Here is a 13,592-nt window from a genome sequence, read left to right as displayed (position 1 = left end):
GCTTTGAGCCATGTGTTCATTACTTTGATCTTATTTTCTTGGCACCAATTTGCTCATGGCTCAGGTATTAATCCAGAGATGACTTTCCTTGAGATTCTGCTTTTTAAGTTATCCCCTAGCTGTTCATATTCCCAATGCAGAATCTCTTTCCCAGTCCTATCTACCTCATTGGTACCCACATGGATAATGACCATTAGATTTTCCTGCTCCCACTGCAAGTTTCTGTCTAGCCTAGAGCAGATGTCCTTCACCCTGACCTCGGGCAGACAGCACAGCCTTCTGGAATCTCTCACCTGCAGAGAACAGTTTTTAAACCCCTGGCTAAACTGTTTCCTATTGGTATCTCATTCCTCTTTGCTCCCCTCATTTGAATGACATCCTTCAGTTCACTCATCCATCCACCTTGCAGTCCTTCACCTCATCCACACAGGTAGCAAGTACCTGTTGGACAATGTCAAGGATTGAAGTTCGTCCATCACTACATGCTGGTTCCTCTTCACTGCCTGATTCACAGTCACACCCTTCTAACCCTGACCACTGATCAGCTCTTAAGGTTCTGCCTAACCTAAAGGCAATGACTGTCTCCTGTAACAAATGTCTAGATAACTCTACCTCTCCCTGATGCCTCGCAGTGTCTGTAACTTAACCTCCAACTCAGCAGCTAGAAGCTGAAGTTGCCTAAGCTGCAGACACTTTCTGCAGGTATGGTTGTCTGGGATTGCAGTCCATTCCACATGTTATGGTCGCATCACACCATCAGTCCTGCCATTTCTGTCCAATATTATTTACTTAATCAATCAGTTAATAATTTACACAGGAAAGTAATAGAAAGTTGCATTCACCTAGTTTGGAAACAAGGAAGGAAATTCACAACCACTAGAGTCTGAAAAAAAAGGAGTACCTCTTTGCCCTTCTGCACCAAATTTCCCAGCCAAACCAAATTCCCAACTCCTTGTTCAATCTGTGACTTACTCAGGTGTAGCCTTGTGTGTCCATGCCTTTTCTTCATCTCTAACTCGGCTATTTCAATGATCTCCCACATTCTACACTCTAAGCTTAAGGTTATCTGAAACTCTGCTGCCTGTGTATTAACTCTCATCAAGTCTGGTTCCACTGATCTATATTGGCTCCCTGTCAAGCCAGATCTCTATTTTAAAATTCTAATCCTTCCATGATCCTCCCCTCTCCCTATCTCTGCTATCTCCTCCAATCCCACACCTGTGATATCTGTGTTACTTTAATTATTTCCCCTTGGTATATCCCTGATTTTAATCACTCCACCTTCGGTAGCCTTGGCCCCAAGCGCTGAAATGTCTTTCCTATGCTTCTTTGCCTCTCACTTTCCTCCTTTAAGAACCCCCCCCCCCCCCACCTTAAAAGTTTACCTTTTACCAAGTTCTTGGTTATTTGACCTAATGTCGTTTCCTGAATCACTGGCTCATTGTCATCCATTGTGTAAAACACTCCTGTGAAGCACTTAAATACATTTTATTATGTTAGAAGTATAGTAGTAATTTTTGCTGGGAGAAAACAGGGAACCACAGACCAGTTAGCTTGATGTCAATCATTGGGAAAATACTGGAATCTGTTGTTAAGGTAGTCTTAACAGTGCACTTAAACAAGCATAATATGATCAGTCAGAATCAACACAGTTTTATGAAAGAGAAATTGTGTTTGGTAAGTTTATTTGAAGTTTTTTAAGCATGTAACTAGTAGGGTAAATAAAAGGGAGCTATTCAGTGTAGTATGCTTGGATTTCCAAAGGCATTCGAAAAGGTACCACTCAAGATCATGGAGTTGAATCATAGAATCATGCAGTGCAGAAGGAGGCCATTCGGCCCATTGAGTCTGCACTGACCACTAAGGGGCAATTTGGTCCACTGACACTAAGGGGCAATTTTAACATGGCCAATCCACTAAACTGCACATCTTTGGACTGTGGCACAGTCGTTAGTACTGTTGCCTCACAGCGCCAGGGACGTGGGTTCGATTCCCAGCTTGGGTCACTCTCTCTGCGGAGTTTGCACATTCTCCCCGTGTCTGCGTGGGTTTCCTCCAGGTGCTCTGGTTTCCTCCCACAGTCCAAAGATCTGCGGGTTAGGTGGATTGGCCATGCTAAATTGCTCCTTAGTGTCGGGGGGACTAGCTAGGGTAAATACATGGGGTTATGTGGACAGGGCCTCGGTGGGATTGTGGTTGGTGCAGACTCGATGGGCCGAATGGCCTCCTTCTGCACTCTAGGATTCTATGATTCTATGTTGGAGGAAACCGGAGCACCCGGAGGAAACCCATACGGTCTTGGGGAGGATGTGCAAACTCCACACAGACAGTGACCCAAGCTAGGAATCGAACCCAGGTCCCTGGCGCTGTGAGGCAGCAGTGCTAGCCACTGTGTCACCTTGCTGCCCTATTGGGTGGCACAGTGGTTAGCACTGCTGCCTCACAGTGCCAGGGACTCGTGGGGGCAATATGGATAGAGGTTGGTTAATGGTCAGGGAGAAAATAGTAGGGATAAATTGGACACTTTCAAGTTGGCAGGCCGTAATGAGTAGAGATGAGGCACACGATCAGCAATGATTGTGTTGAATGACAGAGCAGGTTCGAGGGGGCCCTCCAGCCTATTCCTGCTCCTGTATCTTATGTTCTTGATGTGGAGATGCCGGCGTTGGACTGGGGTAAGCATAGCAAGAAGTCTCTCAACACCAGATTAAAGTCCAACAGGTTTATTTGGTAGCACAAGCTTTCGGAGTGTCGCTCCTTCTTCAGGTGAGTGAGGAGTTGTGTTCACAAACAGGGCATATAAAGACACAAACTCAATTTAGAAGATAATGTTTGGAATGCGAGTCTTTACAGGTAATCAAGTCTAAAAGGTACAGACAATGTGAGTGGAGAGAGGGTTAAGCACAGGTTAAAGAGGTGTATATTGTCTCCAGCCAGGACAGTTAGTGAGATTTTGCAAGCCCAGGCAAATCGTGGGGGTTACAGATAGTGTGACATGAACCCAAGATCCCAGTTGAGGCCGTCCTCGTGTGTGGAACTTGGCTATCAACTTTTGTTCAGCGATTCTGTGTTGTCGTGTGTCATGAAGGCCACCTTGGAGAAAGCTTACCCGAAGATCAGAGGCTGAATGCCCGTGACTGCTGAAGTGTTCCCCTGATGTGGAGATGCCGGCGTTGGGCTGGGGTAAACACAGTAAGAAGTCTCACAACACCAGGTTAAAGTCCAACAGGTTTATTTGGTAGCACAAGCCACTAGCTTTCGGAGCGCTGCTCCTCCATCAGGTGAGAGGGATTTCAGTTCACAAACAGGGCATATAAAGACACAAACTCAATTTACAAAATAATGGTTGGAATGCGAGTCTTTACAGGTAATCAAGTCTTAAAGATACAGACAATGTGAGTGGAGAGAGGGTTAAGTACAGGTTAAAGAGATGTGTATTGTCTCCAGCCAAGTCGTGGGGGTTACAGATAGTGTGACATGAACCCAAGCTCCCGGTTGAGGCTGTCCTCGTGTGTGGAACTTGGCTATCAGTCTCTGCGCAGTGACTCTGCATTGTTGTGTGTCGTGAAGGCCGCCTTGGCGAGCGCTTACCTGAAGATCAGAGGCCGAATGCCCGTGACCGCTGAAGTGTTCCCCAACAGGAAGAGAACACTCTTGCCTGGTGATTGTCGAGCGGTGTTCATTCATCCGTTGTCGTAGTGTCTGCATGGTCTCCCCAATATACCATGCCACGGGACATCCTTTCCTGCAGCGTATCAGGTAGACAATGTTGGCCGAGTTGCAAGTATATGTCCCATGTACCTGGTGGATGGTGTTCTCACGTGAGATGATGGCATCTGTGTCGATGATCCGGCACGTCTTGCAGAGGTTGCTGTGGCAGGGTTGTGTGGTGTCGTGGTCACTGTTCTCCTGAAGGCTGGGTAGTTTGCTGCGGACAATGGTCTGTTTGAGGTTGTGCGGTTGTTTGAAGGCAAGAAGTGGGGGTGTGGGAATGGCCTTGGCGCGATGTTCGTCTTCATCGATGACATGTTGAAGGCGCCGGAGAAGATGTCGTAGCTTCTCTGCTCCGGGGAAGTACTGGACGACGAAGGGTACTTAGTCCGCCATGTCCCGTGTTTGTCTTCTGAGGAGGTCGGTGCAGTTTTTCGCTGTGGCGCGTCGAAACTGTCGATCGATGAAACGAGCGCCATATCCTGTTCTTATGAGGACATCTTTCAGCATCTGTAGGTGTCTGTTGCGATCCTCCTCATCTGAGCAGATCCTGTGTATACGGAGGGCTTGTCTGTAGGGGATGGCTTCTTTAATGTGTTTAGGGTGGAAGCTGGAGAAGTGGAGCATCGTGAGACTATCCGTGGGCTTGCGGTACAGTGAAGTGCTCAGGTGACCATCCTTGATGGAGATGCGTGTGTTAAAAAATGCAGCTGATTCTGGAGTGTAGTTTTATGTTCTTATCAGCTGAGGTAGAAATGGTGGCAAACAATATCCTGTCCTATTAATCTTTAAAATTAACTATAATCGTGTTTTAAAATAAACCTTGTACCATGCAATTAAATCAACAGGCATGTTTAAAAATCTGTTGGTTAGGCGGAAAATTAGTTGAGGACTTGGTTTGATTGATTGTTTCAGAAACTATAGTAGACAATCTTCAAAAAAGTCTTTGCACTACATATGTTTTTAAAAACAAAACTGAAGAATTAATAATTTTACATATAACATCGTACAATATTTGTACATAACATGAGACCACAAAGTATAGTTTTGGGCCCCAAAGGATTCCCAAAGGGCCCCAAGGATTCCACAACATAGATTCACTTGGATGGCACCAGTGATGGGAATAATAATTGTAAGAAAAGGCTTGAGATATTGGAATTATTGCTACTGGAGCAGTGAAGGGTAAGAACAAATTTAATTGTGATGTTTAAAATTACATGGGTTTTGTCGAAGTTGATGAGCGAATACATTTATTTGATCAGGGTGTCAGTGATGAGGGGTCATTATTTTAAAATCCTCACTAAATGTGGGGATAGATGCTCAGAAAAATTTGGAGCATGGAATATTTTAACTCGAACTTAATTCAGTGCATTATGTTGCTTTGTTCAAATAACATCAGAAAAACTAGTTAAGTATTATGTTTCACCACATAGCTAATGCATGAGAACTTTTCTACACTAATGTAGACCTGAAACTCTCTTTTTTTAGTTTCATCTCAATGCTTTCTATGAGAGGATATGGAACATGCCTCAAGAGTGGCAGTGTGAAATTGAAGTCTACAAAGCAACATACCATTTCATCTTCGCCCAGAAGAACTTCTTTACTGGTAAGTGTTTGTGAATTGGCTACAACTATGTAAATTACAATTGGTATTCACTCTCGCCCCTATCACAGTTTAGGCTTATCTGTATTCTATACGCATGCGTGTCCATCTCCAATGGTGTTGCACATGGGCTGTGAAGGTAATTTTCAGCTGAAATGTGATTAGAGGCGAGGAAACATTTGAGACTAGAACGCAGACTTAAATTACTCTGCTTTTTAAAGTAATACTTTCTGTCCTTAATATAATATGTAATTGATATATATCGTAATGTATATTCCACAGCACATTTAAGTGCAAGATTTTTAATGTTACTAAATGATTTGCTGTGGCAATGCAAATGTTGAGTCAAGAGCAAGTACAGTTTTCAGTTGAAGTGAATTGAAGGGTGGAGGAATAATTGAGCTGGGTGCAACGACATCATTGTATCAATTTTTAAAGTCCTACATATTGCCCTACTTGATTCAATTTTGATATTAAAATAATATTAGAAGACTTGGTTGGAGATTATGATTTCTGAATAATGTGGGCTGAAGAGATGGGAGATATAAAACTGAGGTGCTACAATTCCACCACTGGCTGGAGGCTGTGATTACAACAAATATTTACATGGATAATTTCTGTTAATTGAACATTAAGCATACAGTCACACTGATGTGTTCGGGGCCTGGGGAACTTGGCTCAGGGATTGGAGTGCCAGGGGAATGTGGCTCAGTTGTCCAGAGTGGGTCCAGCGCGTGGCATGCTGGAGCTTGAGGCAGACAGAGTGTGTGAGTAGTGAGGGGAGAGTGAGTGTGTGAGGAGCGAGGGGAGAGTGAGTGTGTGAGGAGCGAGGGGAGAGTGAGTGTGTGAGGAGTGAGGGGAGAGTGAGTGTGTGAGGAGCGAGGGGAGAGTGAGTGTGTGAGGAGCGAGGGGAGAGTGAGTGTGTGAGGAGCGAGGGGAGAGTGAGTGTGTGAGGAGCGAGGGGAGAGTGAGTGTGTGAGGAGCGAGGGGAGAGTGAGTGTGTGAGGAGCGAGGGGAGAGTGAGTGTGTGAGGAGCGAGGGGAGAGTGAGTGTGTGAGGAGCGAGGGGAGAGTGAGTGTGTGAGTAGCGAGGAGAGAGCGAGTGTGTGAGGGGCGAGGGGAGAGCGAGTGTGTGTGAGGGGCGAGGGGAGAGCAAGTGTGTGTGAGGGGCGAGGAGAGAGCGAGTGTGTGTGAGGGGCGAGGAGAGAGCGAGTGTGTGTGAGGAGCGAGGAGAGAGCGAGTGTGTGTGAGGGGCGAGGAGAGAGCGAGTGTGTGAGGGGAGAGGTATTCCTTTTGGTAGCTGCAGCGCTGTGTCTCGCTCGGTTGAAGACTGACTGCTCTCTCAGGCAGAACTTCCTTCCAAGGGTGGATAGAAGACCTGCCCACTGCTAGTCAGCGCCAAGCTAAATGTGAAATAGCAGTCAGTGCAAGAATCATTTGGTGCCGACTTGGGATGGCGAGTGCCAATTGCTCGCCATTGTTAAAATTCTACCCCTTGAGTGAAATAAATTTTGAAATAAAATATGGGGATAGAATGGGGAGAGGGCCTGGGTCTGAGAGTTGGTGCCAAATGGCCTCCTCTTCACTGTAGGGATTCCATGATTCTCAGAGCTCATGGGAGTTGGGGGTAAAAATTCGGATGGTTAAAGCATTGGTTAATAGACAGGAAGCAGAGTGTGGGCATAAATGGAATATTTCCAAGTTGGCAGGCAGTGAATAGTGGAATGCTGCTAAGGATCAGTACTGGGGCCTCAACTATTCACAGGTTATAGTAATGAATTATATACATTACTCTGTCACTTCATCTAAGTTTGCTGATGATGTCGGACTGGGTTACGTGAGTGACCATAAGATGCAGATAGTCTCCACGTTTGAGAAAGTATATAATTGCATTGGATGAAGTACAGCACAGCTTCCTTAAATTGGTCCCTGGGATGAGTGGGTTGACTTTTGGTGAGAGCCTGTATTCTCTGGAGCTTAGAAGAATGAGAGGTGAACTCATTGAAACATATAAGATTTTCAAGGGGCTTGATAGGGTAGATGCTGAAAGATTCTTCCCACTGGTCTGGGGATCTAAAGCATAGGGGCACAGTCTCAGGATAAGGGGCCGATCATTTTGGACTGAGATGAGAAATGAGGAGAAAGGGTTGTGAGTTTTTGGAATTCTCTGTCGCCCCCAAGGGTTGTCGATGCTCCATTTTTAATATATTTAAGGTTGAGCTAGACAGACTTTTGGTGTCTCAGGCAATCATGGGATATGGGGAGTAGGCAGAACAATGGAGTTGAAACCCATGATCAGCCATAATCATAATGAATGGCAGAGCAGATTTGACAGGCCATGTGGTCTATTGCTTTTCTTATTTCTTGTATTCTTGCATAAGAACCTCTTCACTCCTGTATTCAAACTCGCTTATAATAAAGGCCCAGGAGGAATGCAATGTTTGTCAGCATCGATATTTGAATCATCGATAGTCACGGGTGAGGTGCCTGAAGATTGGAGAGTGGCAAATGTTGTGCCTTTGTTTAAAAAGGGCTGCAGGGAAAAGCCTGGGAACTACAGGCCAGTGAGCCTCACATCTGTGGTGGGTAAATTGTTGGAAGGTATTTTGAGAGACAGGATCTACAGGCATTTAGAGATGCAAGGACTGATTAGGGACAGTCAGCATGGCTTTGTGAGTGGAAAATCATGTGTCTCAAATTTAATTGAGTTTTTTGAGGAGGTAACCAAGAAGGTAGATGAGGGCAGTGCAGTTGATGTTGTCTACATGGACTTTAGCAAGGCCTTTGACAAGGTACCGCATGGTAGGTTGTTGCATAAAGTTAAATTTCACGGGATCCAGGGTGAGGTATCTAAATGGATACAAAATTGGCTTCTTAACAGAAGCCAGAGGATGGTTGTAGAGAGTTGTTTTTCAAACTGGAGGCCTGTGATCACCGGTGTGCCTCAGGGATCAGTGCTGGGCCCACTGTTCCCTGAGGCACACGATGTTGTGCCGAGCTTTATCTGAAACCAAAATCAAACTATCCCACTCCCTATCATCCTGGTGTGCTCCATGTGCCTATCCAATAACTGCTTAAATGTTCCTAAAGTGTTTGACTCCACTATCACTGCAGGCAGTCCATTCCACACCCCAACCACTCTCTGCGTAAAGAACCTACCTCTGATATCCTTCCTGTATCTCCCACCACGCTATCTCCCACCTATAGTTATGCCCCCTTGTAATAGCTCCATCCACCCGAGGAAATAGTCTTTGAACGTTCACTCTATCTATCCCCTTCATCATTTTATAAACCTCTATTAAGTCTCCCCTCAGCCTCCTCCGCTCCAGAGAGAACAGCCCTAGCTCCCTCAACCTTTCCTCATAACACCTACCCTCCAAACCAGGCAGCATCCTGGTAAATCTCCTCTGCACTCTTTCCAGCGCTTCCACATCCTTCTTATAGTGAGGTGACCAGAACTACACACAATATTCCAAATGTGGTCTCACCAAGGTCCTGTACAGTTGCAGCATAACCCCACGGCTCTTAAGCTCCAACCCCCTGTTAATAAAAGCTAACACACTATAGGCCTTCTTCACAGCTCTATCCACTTGAGTGGCAACCTTTCGAGATCTGTGGATATGAACCCCAAGATCTCTCTGTTCCTCCACAGTCTTCAGAACCCTACCTTTGATAGAACAGTGATTTGGATGAGAATATAGGGGGCATGGTTAGTAAGTTTGCAGATGACACTAAGATTGGTGGCATAGTGGACAGTGAAGAGAGTTATCTCCAATTGCAACGGGATCTTGATCAATTGGGCCAGTGGGCTGACGAATGGCAGATGGAGTTTAATTTAGACAAATGCAAGGTGATGCATTTTGGTAGATTGAACCAGGGCAGGACTTACTCAGTTAATGGTAGGGCGTTGGGGAGAGTTACAGAACAAAGAGATCTCGGGGTACATGTTCATAGCTCCTTGAAAGTGGAGTCACAGGTGGACAGAGTGATGAGGAAGGCATTCGGCATGCTTGGTTTCATTGGTCAGAACATTGAATACAAGAGTTGGGACGTCTTGTTGAAGTTGTGCAAGACATTGGTAAGGCCACACTTGGAATACTGTGTGCAATTCTGGTCACCCTGTTATAGAAAGGATATTATTAAACTAGAAAGAGTACAGAAAAGATTTACTAGGATGCTACTGGGATTTGGTGGATTGAGTTATAAGGAAAGGCTGAATAGACTGGGACTTTCTTCTCTGGAGCGTAGGAGGCTGAGGGGTGATCTTATAGAGGTCTGTAAAATAATGAGGGGCATAGACAAGGTAGATAATCAATATCTTTTCCCAAAGGTAGGGGAGTCCAAAACTAGAGGGCATAGGTTTAAGGTGAGAGGGGAGAGATACAAAAGTGTCCAGAGGGGCAAATTTTTCCACACAGAGGGTGGTGAGTGTCTGGAACAAGCTGCCAGAGGTGGTAGTAGAGGTGGGTACAATTTTATCTTTTAAAAAGCACTTAGATAGTTACATGGGTACGATGGGTATAGAGGGATATGGACCAAATGTGGGCAATTGGGATTAGCTTACGGGTTTCTAAAAAAAAGGGCGGCATGGACAAGTTGGGCCGAACGACCTGTTTCCATGCTGTAAACCTCTATGACTCTATGATTACAATTTCTGTATTTATGTAGCTCATTTAACTATTTAAAATGTATCAAGAAAACCATGTTTATTTCCTTGTTCACTTTGTTGACACTCCTTTGCGCACCATTTGCTCAAGTCATTGTTTTGAATTTTTTCATGCTGTATGGTTTATTAACCTCCACGCGTTGCATTCCTAAGTCAGTCCAAGTTTGGGAATTGCCTACAGCCTTTATTTGTAGACAGATGTGAAGAATTAATTTGTGCATATACTTTGTTTTGATCAGTATTTATAAAGGAACCATCTCTCACATTACTGCAGAATTTCTGCAAAATATACAGCTGCTGATTAAAGCACCCCGTGTAAATTCACTCTTTAAATTTTAACTAATATTTACCAAAATAGCCTGATTCCTTGGTTAAGCAGACACTATAATTTCTATCAAGTGGTTTGCACTGTTCACCCATCCCTTTTGGTTATCTTTTGTATTTTAACTTGACCCTGGAATGTAAAATTATCCATGCTTATCAAAGGTTAAGAAATCTGTAGTTCACCACTCTAATCGTTCTATCAAACACTGGACATCACACATGATGCTCATCATGTACTTTGGGTTCTTTTGTACAGCACAAAATACTAAGGCATACAAGTTAAAACTAACGAATTCATATGTTGAATAATACATTGAAACAGTAAGATGCTGAGAGTATAGTACTTAACAATAAAAATAAAATTGCTCCACAAGAGGTTAAAATTCCCATTTGAGAAAGTACTTCTTGCAGCTTGATAAGCAGCAGGACTTTTGCCTAAAATTCTTTTGTGGCTCTTCATGACGTGATGTTATACGTCGAAGGTGCAAATTTTGAATACACCCAGAGCATTCAGATCTCTTGTTAGAACAAAAAAGAACAATCTGTGCCGTGATTTATGCTATTGGACTTCTCTTTTTTTTTTTAACCAGCCTTTTCAATCAACTCATGCACCATTTGAAATAGGGTAGTAATCTCTAGGTATTGCATAGTATTTGTAGCACAGAAAGAGACCATTTGGTCCAAAAACTTCATGCTGGTGTTTAGGCTCCACACAAGCCTTGTCCTGCCCCATCTCCTCTAACCCCTTCAACGTAACCATCTGTTATTTTCTCCTTCATGTGTTTATTTTAGCTTCCCCTAAACAAATCAATGCTAGTAGTCTCAACCACTTCTTAGGTAGTTCCACATTGTAGCCACTCTGGCAAATACATTTCTCTTGAAGTTGATATTAAATGTATTTAAAATTAACTTACATTTATGACACTTAGTTCAGGATTACCCCACCGATAGAAACATTTTTGTGCCTATTCTATCAGATCTTTTCATTATCTTAAACCTCAATCAGGTCATCCCTCTTTTCTAAAATCAAGAGTGCCAGGCTGTTCAGTCTTTCCTGTTAAGCATAATCTCTCAGTTCTGTTATCATTATAGTACCCTTTTTGCACTTTCTACAGTGTTCCTGTATCTTTTTATAATATGGAAACTAGAGCGCAAGTGTGGTCCAATCAAAGCTCTTAGTGAAAGAGGAAGTAGTTGAGACACTGGGTTAAAAATTGTTGAAGAGCATATATTGGAATGGCTGGTAGTACCTGGGGTTGAATGATGCGTTGAGGAGATACTTGATAGGCTGCCTCGCACCTGGACCAGATGAGATGAATCTTGAGGATATTGAGGCAAGTAAGGATGAGAATTGCGAGACACTGATCATACTCTTCTAATCTCCTTAGTTATAGGGATGATGCCAGCAGATTTGCGAATTCAGAATGTTACACCCTTGCTTAAAAAATGGTGTAAGCGTAAGCCCAGCAACTACAGGCCAGTCAGTTTAACATCTGTGGTGGGAAAACTTTTAATAATGATAATCCAGGACAAAATTAGCAGTTACTTCATCAAATGTGAATTAATTAAAGTAAACTAGAATGAATTTGTTAAGGGAAAATCGTATTTACCAATTTGAGTTTTTGATGAGGTAACAGAGATGGTTGGCGAAAATATTGTGTTTGACGTAATGTACATGTGTCTACACCAGATTTTCAAATGAGCAACTCACCTAATGTCAGTGCCCCACCTTTTTCCTGTAACTTTGCACATTTTTCTTTTTCAGATGACAGCCTAATTCCCTTTTGAATGCCTCGGTTGAACCTGTCTCCACCACACTCTCAGACAGCATATTCCATCCCTTAATCACTCGTTGAAAACCCTTTTCTTGTGTCACTTTTGCTTTGTTTGTCAATTATTTTAAATCTGTGCCCTCACTTCTGAATCTTTCTATGAGTGGAAGAGTTTCTCCCTATCTACTTTATCCAGGCCCTCATGATTTTGAATACCTCTATCAAATCTCCTCTGTTTTCTCAAAGGAAATGAGTCCCAACCTCTCCAAACTATTTTCATAACTGAAGTTCCTCACCCCTCGAACCATTCACGTGAATCTTTTCTGCGCACTCTCCGATGCATTTGCATTTTGTGCGGCACCCAGAGCAGGATGTAGTACTCCAGCTGAGGCTTAACTCATGTTCTGTACAAGTTCAGCATAACCTCCTTGATCTTGTGCTCTATGCTACTATTAATAAAGCCTCGGATACTAAGTGCTTTATTAACTACTTAACAATCTTATTAACTTATGTTGCTATTATTAGTGATTTTTGTTTCTTCTGAGGAGTATGTGCCCTCTTTGCTCTTCCTATCAAAACCACTACTTCACAGATCCTTATACTTATTTCATTTGTCAATTATATATCCATTCTGTGACTTTGTTAATGTTTTCTGTATTTTATGTACACCTTCTCTGTATTAGCTACCTGCCCAATTTAATGTCACCCCCAAATTTTGAAATGATACTTCCAATTTCCAATTCCAAATCTTTTATGTAAATAGATAATTGGTGAGCAACAGTGACCCCGGAACCAATTCTTATGGAACACCACTTCCTGCATTGTGCCAGTCTGAAAAGCTACCTCTGACCCTCTATTTTTTATTTTTTATTTTGTAGCCAGCTATTGCCCCTGGCTCAACATATCCTGAGCTTGGTCATGAATTTACTTGTTTGACCTTTCTGTTAATTCTTCAAAGAATTAAATAAGAAATAAATAACCTGCCCTTTCAAAATGTGTGCTGGCTACTCTATTTGCAGTAAACCGTTTCCACGTGTTTTTCCATTACATGTTTGCTACTTGACATTAATTGAAATCACACCTTTGATTGGCTTGAAATGAAGTTAATGTATAGTGAACATGATGGTTTTTCTCAAACCTCCAAGAAATTGATCAGCTTGAGTCCAGAGGCTATAGCGATTTGACGCACCAATTTAAAGCCTTCTAAGTTGAATTTGCTGAAGAAGGACGACTTTCATTTTAGCTATGCTGAAAATTATCTGAAATAAAGATATTTCTTTATTTGTCACAGGATGGAAACAGTGCTTTTATCTTGCTTTAATTCTGATTAACCACCTGCTTTTAACTCAACCAACAATTATATGAACTGCTTGATGTAGAAGTCCCTAAACCATCTCAGCAGCTTAATACATATATGCAAATAGCAATCGGAAACAGCATCAATGTGACAAATTGATTGCTGCATATTCCTGAAAGTCTCGCTGTTTTGAATGTCTGTTGATTGTATAAAAAGATGT

General features: G+C 43.0%; 1 protein-coding gene across 9 annotated transcripts in view; it reads left to right on the top strand.

Annotated features, from left to right (window-relative positions):
- The window catches only part of kiaa1109 (KIAA1109 ortholog), a 449,716-nt gene that overhangs the window by 138,979 nt on the left and 297,145 nt on the right, over positions 1 to 13,592 (top strand). For 8 of the 9 annotated variants that reach the window (XR_013497649.1, XR_013497648.1, XM_078211413.1 and 5 more), the window contains exon 15: positions 5,200 to 5,317. Coding sequence is in view for 7 of the 9 variants with exons in the window: in XM_078211413.1 (XP_078067539.1) it covers positions 5,200 to 5,317 (118 nt within the window). In the remaining 2 variants the exon portion in view is untranslated. Of the gene's footprint in view, positions 1 to 5,199; positions 5,318 to 11,551; positions 11,642 to 13,592 lie in introns of those variants that run through there. The other variant, XM_078211428.1, reaches the window with a different exon arrangement.

The sequence above is a fragment of the Mustelus asterias genome, chromosome 1 (genome assembly GCF_964213995.1).
Source record: "Mustelus asterias chromosome 1, sMusAst1.hap1.1, whole genome shotgun sequence".
NCBI lineage: Eukaryota > Metazoa > Chordata > Chondrichthyes > Carcharhiniformes > Triakidae > Mustelus > Mustelus asterias.
Note: the sequence above shows the minus strand (reverse complement) of the source record. Positions and strands in the feature narration are given on the sequence as shown.